At 26.3% G+C, this 17525-nt stretch overlaps 1 protein-coding gene across 7 annotated transcripts in view; it reads left to right on the top strand.

The window, feature by feature from the left end:
- Window positions 1–17525, top strand: part of LOC142325241 (nonsense-mediated mRNA decay factor SMG8) — a 73440-nt gene that overhangs the window by 38539 nt on the left and 17376 nt on the right. For all 7 annotated transcript variants that reach the window (XM_075366727.1, XM_075366731.1, XM_075366728.1 and 4 more), the window contains 4 exons: window positions 1882–2109; window positions 7611–7816; window positions 11341–11547; window positions 14140–14249. In XM_075366727.1, the coding sequence (XP_075222842.1) occupies window positions 1882–2109; window positions 7611–7816; window positions 11341–11547; window positions 14140–14249 (751 nt within the window). The remainder of the gene's footprint in view (window positions 1–1881; window positions 2110–7610; window positions 7817–11340; window positions 11548–14139; window positions 14250–17525) is intronic.

Below are 17525 nucleotides of genomic sequence, written 5' to 3'. Positions count from 1 at the left end.
AAAAAATTTTTGTACATTGTTATTATTTCACAATAAAAAACCACTTATTGCTATTATTATATGATTTACTGATCTAAAGATATGGTTGGTTAATGGATCTAAAGGTACCCACACTTATGTCTCTGTCATATTTTATGTTTATGATTTTTTTGTTGGAAGTAATTGGTGATTTTATCAACTCTTATGATTCCTATAGCCATGAAATTGCTGCAGACTATTTCATCAAAACCATTATAATTACTTGTGAACTATAAAATTATAAACAGGTGATATGAAAATACCGGTACTTGCGTATTAACGCCACCGAAGCTACAGCTTTATTTAAAAACAAAGTAGTCGATCAGATTTCGATGGAAAATGAACAGTCTCTTTATTAATTTTAATAAATGGTTATTTATATTTATTTATTTTATAAATATAATTTAACCAAATTTAACTTACGCTCGCTAACCTTGACTAATTAACACCGTAATTTTTTGAGTATTTATTTAATAAATTCAGTAATTATTGCAATTATTTATTATTCAAATAATCAAAACACTTCTGTTAATTAGTCAAGGTTAGCGAGCAAAGCGAGCGTTGGTTAAGTTTGGTTAAATTATATTTATAAAATAAATAAATTTATATTTACATTTTGAATCTATGTTAAACTCTATATCGGCCCATTTTCCACCGAAATCCGATTGACTACTTTGTTTTTAAATAAAGCTGTAGCTGTGGTGACGTTAATACGTAAGTACCAATACTTTACAATGCTATGGTTGCATCTTAAAAAACCATTTTTATTAACAATTTTTAAATGTGATATAATGAATATGATCCAAACAATTTAAAATGTTTTATAAAATATTTTTCCAAACAAAAAAAAAAACAGTCTAGTCATTTGTTTTCAATAATAACTTTATTATACCATATGTTATATATTATGTTGTCTAATGTTTATTATTTGATTGTAAATGGGCACAATATGTTCTCATAACATTGAACATTCCAGTTTAAAAAGAATAATTAGAAATTGTTTATAAATATGAGTTTAGAAATTTCTATTGATAGAAAATATTAATTTTTTTTGTTAATTCTTTATTCTGACATATAAAGCATTATTTATACCAATGTTTACCAGTGTTACATATTTATTTACTCACATAGAATTCTACTGAATTATTTTTTATTAACTTAATATTTTATTTCAATGATATTTATTTACTTCCTCAATTGTTTTGTTCATTATTTGCAGCCTAGGTTCTTCCATTATGTTATATCTACATTGATAATACAGGAGCAGTGCCAAATTATAGTCATGAAGAATGCATTAATGGTAACAGTACAACCAAAAATTGTCATCAACCAGTGACTCGTAATTTTTCTTAAACATTTTGCCAATCTGCATTTCGTATTGTACTATGTGTAGCGTATCACATACTCCTTTGAATGCAGAGCATATGTGGACGAAGTGCTTTTTAGTAGGATCTACTATAAATATTGATGCAATATTGAGTTCTTAGTATAATCATCATAGAAAAAAAATCATTATTACTTCAAGGATGAACTTGTATATGAACTCTCTGCAGAATACTTAAGATAGTTTCAAAATACCTAAAAGCACAATTTTTTTATGTAATTGTTTATTTCCAGTGTATAAATATTAAGTAAAGACACATATATTGATTGTTAATCTAAGTTACTGTAAAAGTTATATCTCCTAGCTATGAATGTTAAGTTCAGAAATGAACTTAATTTTACTTATGTTGAATAATATCAATAAAATCATGAAAGGCCTCCAGAAAATTTTCTCTTCAGTCCTTTCAAGTGGTTATGTGAATTACTGCTGATAATTTCTCATGTAATTTTATTCAGAAAAGGATGTAATTTTTTTTCTAGATTCCCAATGTTGGCACATGGTTTGAAGTAGCTAATAATTTATTTAAATTTTACTTTGATGGTGATGATTCAGATAATTACGAACAAGCAATTGGTTCATTATATTCATTATTAGATACAGATGTACGATTTAGTAAAGGTCGTTGTAATAAAGTATTGCCTCTTGCTACTGCAACATATCAGGAAAATTTACCAGCACATTACACACGAGAATATCATCAAGGAAAGGTGTGCATAATTATTTTTCTTTACAGATTCTTTATTATATGCTACAATTTATATTTTTTGAGACATTTATTTTTCTTATAGCATTGCATTGTAACTTTTTACAAGTTGAATATGCCTTAATAGTCTAAGATTTGTACGTTTGATTGAGGTAGCAAATTTAAATGCAATTACTCTTTGTATGAAAGAAAGTGTATAATATAAACAGATTAATTACTGATATGAAAGTTATAAAACAAAATCTACAGAAAAAAGTGAACAGTTTAAAATTAATGCCAGTTTCAATTTAATGAATTGTGAGTACACTGTAGTCAGTGTACTGACTAGAATATCAAGTTCATGAACTTGATATTCTTATGATAAACTGTTTAAACATGACTGCAGTAACTTTCATAAAATAATCTAATGTTTATTTTATTACATTAAAATGTTTCAAGTTAACTGAAGCATTCCTTAAGTCTTATCCTTTAACATAGTTATAGAAACACTCTATATATGTTTTATATTGAATCTTTACACTTTTATTTTTATTTTTGTATAATTTATAACTTGAGTTTACTTATAACAGAGGCATCAGTCATCAATAAATTTGTATTCTCTCATAAAGAAAATAATAATTTTAATTTAGCAGAGCACCTTATTAAAAGAAACCCCTTATAATATAAGTCTTAATAATAATATTTTTGATAGGTTAAGGCTAGATCAGTTATTGTAAACATGGAATTGAACAAACAATTATGAAAAAAATAAATAAATACCATAACGATTATTTCAAACTGAAAGGTTTTACCACTTTTTAATTAACAATTATGGAATACTTCACCATTAATTGAGAAGTTTATAATTTTATGGATTGTTCGTTTTTAAATTATGAATTTGTCAGTTTTACAACGAATATTGACTGAAATTATTGTTTTGCTAAAAATATTTAAAAGTAATGTTAAAAAAAAAATAACCGCTCACTTGCAATACAATTTAGTTTACAATTAAAATTGCATCTTCCTTGATATTTTCCTCAGCTAAATGTACCATCATTTTAATTATTTTATTAATTTTCAATAAATTTTATATTAAAAAATATTTATTTAAAAGTTTATACATCCATCACTTCTGTAATGAAATTACGTAAAGCAGGCTAACAAAATCAACTGACAAAGAAACAACCCTTATATAAAAGGAGGGAAAAATAATGAATGATAAAGCTGTAACGTAGAAGGCCACTACAGCCAACAAAAACAAACAAAAATCCTGTTTGAATTATCTACGCAGTCATTTATGTTATATTGATCCTGAAGTTCATTGAAATCATTTAATTTATTATATAATAATTATGAGTTATTCAAGACAACATAAATTAAAAACATACATAATCAAATTTAGTGTGGAGGTTTCAACATAGATGTGTAGTTGGAATAACCATATTTCTGGATTTTTTTTTAAACAAAGTGTTCTGGAGAATAGTGTTCTGTGAATACTGTCTAATTTAAAAATTAGTACCAGGAATGACAACCAGAGGGGAATACTTTATACAGGATGTCCCACGAAGAATCTGAGAAACTTTCAGGACATGTTCTACTGGTGAAAATAATGAAAAATAATTACATAAACATAGATCTAGAAACAATTCATTTTTGAGTTGCAGCTGGCAAAAGATTTTGCCAGGATTTCAGCTCTTCCAATAAAAAGAAGGCCTAATATTTTTGGGACTTTTAAAAATCTGTTTTTTATTATAGCAGAACAGATGGAAAATAGACAGATAATTGTATTATTCTTTCCATACCTAATAATCATTCTTTTTAAAAACAAAAATGCTAATTACTGAAAATAATTTTGAAAGTTATACAAAATTTATAAAACAATATTTTAGCTGTGTGTATTCAATAATTTACATAGGTAAAACTAAATAAATACATAAAAAAACTAAATTGAAATGTATGTTACTTTAGAAATATTTAAACAAATTTTATTTTATAGTTTGGCAATTCTAAAAGCTGGTCCACAATGAAAAGTGTGTTCTTCGTTTGAATCTGTTGTCATAAATTATCATGCAGATAAAAGAATTGAAGTATTATTTATCGTAGTGTAAAAATGCTGTTTTAATTTTTTAACTTGGAATATGTCAATATAATTTTTTGTATGGATTTTGTAACAGAAATTCTGAAGCTGCTTGACATGAATGTCAGGAGAGATTTCCTGGAAGGCAGATTTCAAATATGAAAACCTTTTCTTTGGTATATCAGCATTTACAAACAAAAGGGTCATTTCCAATGTGTTTGTTTTCTGTTGAACACCAACTCAGAAAAGTTTGGTTTGTCAAACATCAAAGTGTGGCCCATTCTACAGAAAGAAAATCTTTATTCTTTCCACCTGCAGAAGGTTCAGATTTTTGGCCAATAGATTACCTCCTTTAGTTAAAGTTCTGTCATTGGTTTCAGACAATGCTGTTAAGGTAAATTCAATTTTATATACTAATGAAGCAACTTTTATGAGAAACAGAGTCTTCAATTCTAAAAATAGTAATTTATGAAGAGAAGACAATCCACATGGTACTCTGGAAATTAGTTTCTAAGATAGATTTCACATTAATGTTTTTTATGGCTTATTTAGGACAAAATTCTGGGACCATTTGTTTTCAATGAACATCTTGTGGGAGATGCATACGTTCATTTCTTGAAAAATAATTTGCCAGCTCTTTTGGAGGATGTACCTTTACAAACTAGATTGCAAATAGATTTCTTCATCTGGGCCATATGAAAATGATAGTATGACAAAAATAGGTTAATACTTAAGAAGTTACTCATTAAAATACAAAATGCTATTGAATATATACAAAACAATTCTGAGATCATACGGAAAGGTACTAGAAATATTTTACATCGGGCGGAGTGCTGTGTACATTGTGAAGAAGATAATTTGAAACAATTATTGCAATTGAAGTTTGTTATTCTGTTAATGTTTCATGTATGTTTTTGTTTATTGTTTCGGTACATTAAGAGTAATGTTTTTTAGTAGGTACAGAAGAATATGATTTTCTATCTATTTTTCATCTGTTTTCCTTCAATAAAAAACAAACCTTTAAAAGTTTTTATCTAATTTTATTGGATTTATTTACATTAATTTTACCAGAATTAAATTCTCTATAGGTTTTGTCACTAAAGTTTCTGCATTTATTAGTCATTTAACCAAGCTGTTTTAGTACAAACCTAAAAAAACTTGTTTTCTGACACCGAATTTTATATTTAACATTGGATATCTTAAAAAATATTAGAGGTACAGTTCTGGGATCTGTTTTATCCTATTTCCCAGCTCAAATTACATAACAAATCACCAACTTTACTCCTTAATTTGGGTCCCAAAAATTGTAGTAGGGCTTCTTTATATTAGAAGAGCTAAAATCTGGGTGAAATCTTTCACTAGCCGTAATTTGAAATAAGAGTTTTCCAGATCTATGTTTATATGAAATCGTTTCATTATTTTCATCAGTCGAACATGTCTTGAAAGTTTCTCCATTTCTTCATGAGATATCCTATATAAATTAGCAACAAAGGGACAATATAGATGGTTGTACTGGCTACATTGTTTAACTTTTTTATATAAGAGATTCTGATAAATATTATTTATTTGAATGGAGCCACTGAAAAGAAATATGGCTGTTAAATAATTAATTACCATGATATAATTAAAATTAAATAATTTTCACTGTTTTATTTATATTAAAGGAAAGGTGCGGTAAGTTGATATTAGTATATGGTTTTTAAGTTTCCAATTTCAAAACATTGAAATTAAAAAAAAAATTATAACACTGGGTTTTCAATGTTGTTTTTTTTTTTAAATTATGAAAGAAGCTGCTCTAAAGACATGCAAATGATAGAAATTTGTCTTGTTAAAGAAAATAAACTAAAAGTAATTATGTAAAGAGACTACTGCTAAGTGTGAAATAATGTACTCTGGGTTGTTGGCTTTTTTTTTATATTTTTACTTTCTTTTTTATTAAATTATCATAAATTTTTATGTAAAAATGTTTTGAATATTACAATTACACCATTTGTATGTAATTTTGCTAAAACACTCCAATACTAAACAGTGATGAATTAATAACTAAAATAAATGTATTTTAAAATGGTTTGTATCATTATCATAAAATTTGAGGAAGGTATCTCTCACCATGTCTGTATTCTTTCTCTTCTGTTCCCATCGCTAAACTTTTGAGTTTCTATTTGCTTCCATTTTCTTTTAGATCATCAGTAATTTTTTACTCTTTTCTTGCCTCTTTTGTTTCTTGTATTATTATTAATATCATTGTTTTACTTTAATCCTTCTTCTGTCATGATATATCTCAACGAGTTGACTATTCTAATGGTTCTGATTAAGCTATTTTTTTTAATCTTTCATTACTTTTTGATTTTCCCTAATTTAATTTTCCATGGCTGAATTTCAAATGCCTCCAGCCTTTCTTTTACTTTTCTTAATTTGTTTCTTACTATGCAGCAGTATACTCTCAATTACAACATTTCACAAGGCACTTCTTTAAAAATTATCTTATTTCACAATATTTGGTAATTTTTATTAAATGCTTCCTTAGTTTTTGTTCTTCTGTTCATTCATAATATTATAATATTTTGTTCACATGGTATGTAACTACTTGGTTTTTTATTCAATTCTCCTTTTGTGCAGATGTTCATTGGCTAATTATCTTCTATCTTCATTACATTTCTGTAGATTTCTTAACATATATTTTCATTCCATGTCTTTAATGTTGAATTCATCTATAGAATATCTTATTCTTTATCTCCTTAAAATAAAAAAAAAATAAAAATTAATGTCAGTATAGACTTATTTTATTTAAAAAACCTTTTAAGCAAGCTATCTACAAAAAACTTTTGGTGGGATCACAAGAAGAGTTTCCTCTAAACAAAAAAAAGGTTCACCAAAATTGGTTAGTCCACTTCCTAAAATGTAAAGTGAATTTAGTAACAATTTTATCTAAGTTGATGTAAGTAACAACTAGATTTGGTGAAAATATGTGTGTGCATAAAAATGTAAACTGTAAATTATCGTATAAAGCAGAACTGAAATCAAAAAAGGCACTTCCCGATTACACAAAATAATTTAAACATTTTGAAAATTGATAAATCGCTGAATTAGAGCATTTTTTAAATAAAGACAAAATATTAATTTCTTAAAAGTTGAGAATCTGTCTTAATGTTGCAAAATACTGTCTTACTTTATTATTTGTATGTTTATAGAGAGATAATAATATTATAGTTGCCAAAAAAAAAATCAGTTATACTTAGCAGAATATTTATTTTTGTATTATATTTTTCTTTAAAATTCTTGTCATGAAATTGCTTCATGTTTATCACAAGTAGTTGTAAAATTTTTTATTTATTTTTAATTTATTCAAGTATAAGTATATGTAACATTCTGTGCAATATATTTATTTCTGTAGGGTATAAATTAAATAATCATATCAATGTCCGCTAAGAATAATTTAATTGTTTTAGGTTGCTCACGCTCTATCTGTATTTGGAGTTCATGCTCGTGGTCCTTTAGTGGACAGTTATGTTACTCAGTTAGAGAAAGAGTGTGAAAAGCACTGGAAAAATGGTAGACAAATGTGTGAAGTGTTGAGTCTTACTGGAAATCCTTGTACAAATCCGCTTCATAGAGGTGGTTCTGGAGATGGTAGTAATCATGATGCTGATAATAGGTGAGTTTATTTGGTTTTTATTTGAGACAGTAAAATAATTTATATACAGTTAATTAGAGTAAGTGGACATATATTTCCACGAGCACTGTCATGACAGATACTGTGATACAGTTGAGTTCTTGCAGTTGAATATGGATGTTTGATATGAAAAATTATATAAGTTATGCATAATTACAAAAATGTTTTATTTAGTGGAAATTTAATACCTTGGATGTTGAATAATTTTTTTAAAATTAGTTTGTGATTGAATATGATCTCTAAAATTATTTTAAAAAATACTGAAAAAAATGTTTGCCATGTAGGATAATCTTTGTATCCATATAATTCTATATTTTCTACCGTTAGATTATTTGACAAATTAAGGGATAAATTACCTTTTTTTTTTATTTATTTATTTTATTCATTAAACTTAGTAACTTACCGTAATTATTTTCAGTACAATCAGCAGCTACAATTAAATATTCTTTCTGTCTACCAGTCTTATTATATCAGTAACAGAGTTCTTTGTCTTAGAAGTTTGAGCTACTTTTGTATTTTTGTTTTTATTTTTTCTCTGCTGTGAAACTTGGCTCCACGTCATGATTTCTTAAGGGAGTTATAAAAAGAAATCTGAAGAATTTTTCTTTGATTGTAAAGACTGATTCTGCAATGAGCAAACAAGGATTATCCTGAAAATGAAAGCACTCCTTTCTGTTAATTGCACTATTTCCCTAGTATCGCAAGCTTTACTGTATTTTCAGGTGTTTTACAGTGATAATGTACTGGTTTTCCAAAAAAGTCACAGAAAGGTGAATCATCCCAGATCAGTAGCATCACTTTTCTGGCTGATGGTTGAATTTTGAATTATTTTCTTATTTGGGAGTCGGAATGCTTTCACTCAGTTAGTGATTTGCTTTTTGGCTTATGGTTTACTTTTTAATGATGTATCCAGTCTCATTACAAGCCTCTAACTTTCTCCAAATTAAGTAGCACTGTTGCTTTAGTCTCCTAAAACATATGAATTGTTTATTGGTTTTTGGTATTTGTCTTGGAAACCATCTTATTTTATTACAATGCAGTTTTGTTATGAGTTAACTGAGTGAGGTGTACAATCCCTTAATTGGAATTTTTAGATATTTTTTCTACTGCAATTTGCTTTTCTCGTTGAATATGTTCATAAATATAAGTTTCTAGTGGGAGCTGAAACAGTTGGTTGTGTCTCATTTTGAATACTTATTCTACTACTGTTCAACTATTCAACTTAAGTGAAGAAATTTCACTGTTTATAAAAGTTTTCCATCAGGCAATAGTATTGCTTAAGCATCAAAGAGTCAATTTGATATGGTTTTACATTCCCTAAAATCAGAAATTTGATCACTAAATGTTGTTTATAAAAAGTACACTTTTAAATTAGATTTTTCATTTTTGAATAATTGATGGTAGTTAGTTATACATATTAAGAAAATTGTATATCAGTTGTTTTAAATTTTTGACAGCTATGCAAACCTTTTATATTGAAAGTTTTTTCATTGCAGATTTTATATACTTAACTTATTGAATGATCCTATTATCTTGTTATTAATAACAAAATATAATGTTTCTGTTAAAAACTAAATTATATAAAATAGAAATTGTAATATAAATAATAAGCTTTTATTGTGAGTAAATACTATCAATGTTTTAAAACAGCTAGCATTTTGTTGGCAATATTTATGATGTTTTAATGAGACAACTTTAACTGTTAGTTTTTTGGCAACAAAGAAAAAAGTTACTATTTATTTTGAATTTGAGAAAATAAGATTTTTAAAATTATTCATTATATACTGAATGTCAAATCCTATTCACATGTTAATATTTGGAATTTTATATTGCAACTGTGAGTTATAAATTATTTATCTAATTTCCTTCAAACTAAAAACCTGAAACTTTCTAATACATAACCAAAAAAACTCAAAAAATAGAAATTGTTTAAAGTTTTAATTTGAAATTTTCAAAGTTCGATCATTTACGATCACCTTAAGAACGGTACATGAAATAAATGTTATGTATAACCTGGAAAAAAATGATAATTTTATAATTAAGTTTATTATTAACTTAATTTAACTTTATTATTACTATTAAAAAACTTCATTACACAGTTGATAATCAGTTGAAATTCAAATTTTATTGTTTGCTTTTCATTTTTATCTTAAAAATCAGAAAAAAATATTATACGGAAAACAGGAATTTCTTATTATATGAAATTGTTTTAAAATTTAGCTTACATACATATTTCAAGTGCATCCAACTTTGAAAATACAAATTTGTATTTTAATATATTATTCTAATTAAGAATGTAGTGATTGGTAGTACAGTTGGCACATATCATTATTTGTGTCCATGTACATCAGTTATGGTAATAGATTGATTGATAATATTGTCTGTGAGCAAGCATTATTAGGTTATAGACAGAAGATTTCAATATTATTTCTGTAAGAAAACACTTATTCCGACATATTATGTGAATAATAAAGATTAAATTTTAAGGTATCTAAGGTGTTATAGAACATATACAATACTTAAAAAAAGATGAAAAAATTATGTGCTATTCAGCAAAGAATTTTGTCTTGCTAAAAACTAATTGTCATGAACATTTCAAATGGTTTTATGTTTATATGCATTTAAATTAAATAAAAATCTGATATAGTGATAGTTGTTAATTAGTGTAATTAATTAAGTTGTTAATTTTATTTTGTAATATTTTGTTTCTTATTTTACTTCCTTGTACAAAGTTAAGGAAGTATTGTGTGCGTGAAAAATTGTGGTTTTCAGATTTCAACAGAAATATACATTTTGATCATCCTTGAATCCATTTTGACTAGTTTTGGTGTGATGTCTGTATGTACTTATCTTGCATAACTCAAAAACGATTAGCCATAGGATGTTGAAATTTTGGATTTAGGACCATTGCAACATCTAGTTGTGCACCTTCTCTTTTGATTGCTATTAACTAAACCAAAAGTATTAAAAGCCCAAAATCCAAATGGTTTGGCTTTTAATGCTTTTAAATTTTGTAATTTTTCTTAACTGCAGTAATAAGCCCTCATTGAGAGCTTTTCAATGATATATCATAAGTGGTACTTATTTTCATTGGTTCCTGAGTTATAGCCTAATAAAATTTTAATTAATGAAATATTTGGATCTTAGGGGAAGGCACATTGGTTCGAATGAGACTTCATCTTCCTTTTTTTAACTCTTTTTTTTTTAATTTAAAAATATTGGTATATTAATAATTTATTAATTAATGATTAATAGATTAATAATAATATTAATAGATTGTAAAAAAAATTTTACGATGAATAATAATTTAATAATAAAAAAAATATGAAAAAATATCAAAAGTTATTAATGAAATAAAATTTTATGTACTCTTCATTTTAAAAAAAATGTGTATAATTTAATAAGTGTACAAGGAAGTAAGTGGTGTCCACATCAGAATTTTTTTATAAAACTCCAAAAAAATTGTATTTTCATTTTACCTATGAATTGATTTTTATTTGTTACAGGAGTGATCTTCCAACAATGGAACATTCAAGTGGTGTGCGCTATATTTCAGCATGTGATTGTGGTCATAAGCAAGGATCACGTGATGATCCGTTTACTGTAAAAGCGGCTAATTATGATTTTTATAAAATATTAAGTGTTGATTGTGGTTGTGATAGATTAGACAGAATAAATTTTCCAGTTTTTCAACCTAGCACTAAAGATTATAAGTAAATTATTTATCTTAATTTTTTAATTTATGTTTATTATTCATTAATTTATTAAATTTGTTTTTATTATTTTGAATTCTTCTTTTATTCTGATAACATTTTTAAAAAATGTAGATAATAGAATTTAGACTTAGAATTGGTTAACTATTGCTTACTAGTCCTAACACGGCAAAGTTATATTATTTTCCTCTATATATTTTTATCTGTTTAATGCATTGGTAATCTATACTTATGAGAGTCTATTTTATAACTCTAGACCAAGGACATCTCTTAGTGCTGCATTGTCTTTGTGTAGTAGCAAATGTTCTTCTTTATAGTCTGTGGCTTAAAAAAATTATTACAGTGAATGGTATCAATTGTTACAGAAACTGGAATTGTAACAAAACAATTGTTGGAAAAATTGAACAGTAATAATTATTTTTAAGCCAAAATTGATGTTATAATATCTATGTAATGCTGATAATTATCCAGAACAGCATATTAAGTTTTCTTTATTTTTGGAATCAGTGATGTATATTGTTTTTGAAGTATGTAAAAACTAGTAAATGATTGCTGTCCTTATTTGTAAAACTTTTTACAGAAATTCAAGTTAAGCGACTTAATTCTTATCTTTGTTTAAACATTTACTGTGTTACAGGAATAGAGCAAATAATATACAAAATGATTATTTTCTTCACTTTTATTATAAAATTTTATCTAATTTTTAAAAAAGTTTATTTCCATTGGTATGATGCATTTTTCCTTTATGTTATTTTCTACAGGATCTTATTTTTTCAATCATCTACTTTAAGTAATATTATCAATATAATATAGATTTATATTTATTATTTCTTCTTAAGCCGTAAATAATACTAATTAAAAAGATAGTAACAATAAACCTGAGCTTTCTGCATGTTTCTGTACTTGTAAATAAGTTTAAGCTTCAATAACTTTCATTAACACTCTGAATTATCATTTAATCTGTAGTTATTATATTTTAGTTTACTGTTATTTCATGTGTTTATTATTTTTATGTTTTAATAAACTTTCATCACTTCCATTTAACCAGTTTCTATTGATCGATTCAGGTAAATGCCAGGGCAGTTTCTTGTTTTATCTGAGGAGTAGTATATCTACCCACTTGTGATATGGTCTATATAATTTGTTATTATTACTGATCAGTATGAAGGATTTATGTTATTTATATCTTGTAATTTTGCAATTTCTTATAATGAATGTACTATGAAAATGTAACAGAAAATCTATATGCAGGTTTTTTTTAATGATTATTTTGTAGCTGGAATTCTATACAAATTTTGTTTATTTCAATTTTGCTTGATCTGTATCAAATTCACAAGCACTATTACTGTGTTAACCAGACAGGTTAATATTGAATATTACAATCAGGATGAGCTGTTACTAAAAATCACTTTTACTAAAAAAATAACAAAACATATTTTAGGAAACACAACATAGTAAACTTGATTACTGTACATAATAAGGCTTGTACATTTTTTCACAGAATAATAGTCTGGTTGTTACAGTCCTTATATTTAAAAGTTACTGGATATTTATAGAAAATAATATGAAATAATATTACTGTACAGACATTAAGAAACCATACAACTACAAAAAAAGGGCTGATGATTTAACCATCAACATTTGAAATTAGTATCCAATAGTTGATATTTGAACAGAAGATGTTTTTATGGTTAATGTTATTGATTTGTAATCATGTAATTATGCTTTCTTTCTTAAAAAAAAATATTAAATGATATAAAGTCATACATTACTTATACTGCTATAAATATTTGATGAAAAAGAACAATTCTACCTTTATCTGCAATAATAATGTTAAATATTTTGCTCTCTCCTTTAAACTTCTATTGCAATATGTAGTCAAAATCTTTTCTCTCAGTTTTCCCAACCCTCCAAGTACAGTTTTGGGCCGCATATCATTTCCAATGCTTCTGATATCATGCAAGGAAGTTTGCTGTTCTCTTAATTCTTATTTCTTCTCTTTTATCAGTTTCCACTGCTTCCTCTTCTTGTACTGTATCTGATTAACAGCTTCTTCTTCATTTGATTCTCTAGTCTTTCATAATTTTGTCACAGTAACAAAGAGATGTTAGTAGGTTATTTATTTAATTTTGGTTCCCTTCCAGCTGTTAAATTTACATATAATAATATATCTTCGTCACATTGATGAAAGCTGGCTTTCTTTGAACTATTGGTCCTTTTATGCTTTTAAAGTCATGTTCTTTGAATCAGACAAATAACTCAATAGTGTACTGAACTATATGTCAATTCTTAATTAAGTTTTGATTTCTATACATTTTTACTTCAATTTGAATTCAGATGTACAATTTTCTGTCTGTGATATTAAGTATATTTTAACAAAATGTAAATTATATTATCTTTTTGACAGTAACAGATTCTTAAATAAAAAAATCTGAATCTGTACATTTTTTTAAACTGTAAATATAGAATAATTAGGGAGTCTAATTTATTGTTGATATAGAAAAATTGTGGAACAAGTACTTTTGAATTTTATACATTATTTCAGTTACTGAGGTTTAACTGTATTTTTTTTTATTTTTTATGTTAAAATAGAGCTGCTCAGCTTTTTTCCAGTAGTGGTAGTAGTAGTCGCAAGGAATGCATAAGTCATGTTCTAAAAGACACTGGTACCCAACAAGGAAACACACAAGGGCTAAGTCTTGGTAAGCATGTTTTTTAAAAGCTACTTTGTATTTTATTTGTTTATTAACACTAAATTTGGAATAATAAATTTTTAATGACAATTTAGAAGACAATAAATAAAAAACATAAAATAGTTTTATCTAAGCAAAGTATATCTCTTAATTGAAATTAGAATTTTTATGCAAAAATCATGAAAGGTTTGTAAAAATGTAAAACTTATGTATAATCCCATTATCCAAGCTATATGAAAAAGGAATTAATTAATTGAAAAGAGTGCATCAAAATTAAAATAGATTTAAAAAAGAAAAAAAGACAAAAATATTAATAAAAAAATTAAATAAATAAAGTGCTACATGAAATACCTATACAATAAAGATTTCGTGAAATTTCCGTTATTTGGGCATTGCTATGTATGTTGTATGAAGTGTTTTCACATGCTATAGTACAGCGGGCTGTATAAACATGATTGTTTTGGAACAGTGGGAGAAACTGCAGAAATATAGAGAAGTGGGGGATCTAGGGCAGTAAAAAACTAGAGAACTAGATCTAGGGCAGTAGAAAACTTGGGAACTAGACTAGGAATGCTTAGTTGTGCATAGTGCAAATTATTAAAACCATAGCAGAAATACGTGCTACCATAAATGAAGTAAACCAATTACTATATATCATTTTAATAGATTGTATTATAATATTCTTTTTTTAGCTTTTAAAACATAAATTTATCATTATTATCATGTCATCAAAGCAGAGTTGAAGATGAGAACAATTTCAAAAATAATGGGAAGACTTGATTTTTTGTTCCAGTAAAAGATGAAGCCATATGCCTAATTTGTCATAATTTTATTTCAGTTTCCAAAACATATAACATGAAATGACATTTTGATCAGAAGTATGATGAAATTAAACAACTTTGTACTGGTGAACGAGAAACTAAACTACAATTACTGAAAAGTAACCTGAATGCTCAACAAACTATATTTAAGAAACTAGTAGCACATCAAATGCAGTTCTTCATGCCAGCATGCAAATTTCCCATATTATTGGCAAAAAAATGAAACCCTTTTCTCACAGTGAGTATATGAAATACTACAGTTTGATGGCTGCAGTAGAAGAAATTTTTCCAGATAAAATTAAAGCTTTCACTCAAATCAGTTATCCCATCCAACTGTGACATTCATAATTAATGACATATCAACTGAAATTCTGCAATGCTTAATGAACTTGCAGAAAATTTTGTATGCCTTTTGTTAGGTCTGGATGAAACAACAGACATTAAGGATACTGCTCAGCTTTCTATTTTTATTAGGGAAGTCGACAAGCAAATGAATGTGACAGAAAAATCTTTATTTTATAAGTTTAAAAGACACTACAAGTGGAAATGATGGTCATAAAGTGTGTTCAAGATCATCAACTTAATTTAAAAAATCAAATTAGCATTGCAACTGATTGAGCATCTTCAGTGGTCAGTAAAAACATCAGAGCTGTTACTTTAACTCATAGACACATATGAACATGGTTCAACATATGATATGGTACAATTTACATTTTTTTTATCTTTTCATTTGTCATTGTTTTTTACATCTTGAAAATTTGTGTATAAACATTGGATATATTCTATGTGATTTCTATTGTTATTACTACAATTAATACAATAAAAAATAACTTTCTGAAATATTGTCAATCTTAAGAGTATCTTCAGAAACTAGGAACTGAATACAATTTGATTTTCTATACTAAAATTCAATGCTTGAGCTCTGGAAAATGGTTACAAAGATTTGGAACTTTAGAGAGGAAATTTCTATTTTTTATGAATGAAAATGGGTGAGATATTCTGAAACTCCATGGTGAACAATGGCTTCTAGATTTATATTTTCTCACAGATTTAAGTGAACTTATCAGATGCTTCAAGGTGAACATAATTTACAGATTGCTATCAACAAATAAAAACATTCATAGTGAGATTAAAGCTTTATTTAAATCAACTGAAGTGAAATAATTTAATGCACTTCTCACTATTAAGTAATTCTTAATTAATAAAAACATTCATAGTGAGATTAAAGCTTTATTTAAATCAACTGAAGTGAAATAATTTAATGCACTTCTCACTATTAAGTAATTTTAAAAGTAATCAAAAAGACTTCCCTAAATACATGAATCAAGTGAAAAAATTGCACACTGCTTTTGAATACAGATTTGCCTATCTTCAAAAATGTGAAATTATATTCAATATTTTTATATGTCCTTCTAACATTGAGGTGGAATTTGCTCCAGAAAACTTTCAATTAGAATTGATAGACCTCCATAGACCTTGTCTTGATTCGAAATGAATGTTTCAATTAAGTAATAAACTCCAACTTTACGAAAATTATATGTATAAATGATGTAATGTATGTAATATATGTAATAAATGATGTAACGCATTACATTGTTTTTAAGATAATAAAGAAATATAATTTAGTTATAGTTGCATGTAAAAATATTTGAGTTGAAATCTTATTGGACGTTAGATTTTCCAAAGAATTCCAATTACATTATTATTACTGACTTTAAATCTGCTTTTTGTATAAATTTTAATTGCGGCTCACTCGAGATTAGTGGAATTTTATTGGCTCGATAAAGATTTTCAGTTCGAGATAGTTGATTTAGAAATTCACAGTATGGGGAATAACTTTATCATATTTTGTGAAATTTTAACCATAATCATTTGGATTATGGACTTAAACTTTTTTTTTTAAGCAAAGTATGTTTCATATGTAACAGTTACTTAAGAATCACCATAGTATAAATTGAATTATTTACTTATCATATCTCGTTAATTTAAAAGTTTTATTTTTACAACATCTCAAGTACCTTAATACATTTATTAAAACTACATATGGCTATTCAAAATACTATGTACCTTTTATTTGTCTATGAAATCTAATCAAAAGACTGGTATCTAGATTGGTGGTATAAGTTGCTAATTAATGCAAGCAACACATGTTGCTTGGCAGAGATTGATGTTGGAGAATATTACCCATATCTTGTGTGAATCATTTATCGTCTGCTCATCTATTCTTTTTTCAGTATTGCTTTAATGAATTCATATTTTACCAAAAACTTTGCCAAACATGTAAAGATATAAAATTAAAGTTTCAGATAATCTAGGAAGAATATTATATGGGTACTTGCTGATGTGCTGAAAAATTACCAAACCTTTGATTCAAGTTATTTAAACACTTAAATATTAGTTTTGGTTCAATTTGGTCAATTGATTACAGATATTTTAGCTATGAAATATGTGTAGCCATCTTTAT

Source organism: Lycorma delicatula, chromosome 5 (genome assembly GCF_047948215.1).
Source record: "Lycorma delicatula isolate Av1 chromosome 5, ASM4794821v1, whole genome shotgun sequence".
Lineage (NCBI taxonomy): Eukaryota > Metazoa > Arthropoda > Insecta > Hemiptera > Fulgoridae > Lycorma > Lycorma delicatula.
This window is presented reverse-complemented; position numbering and strand designations above follow the sequence as displayed.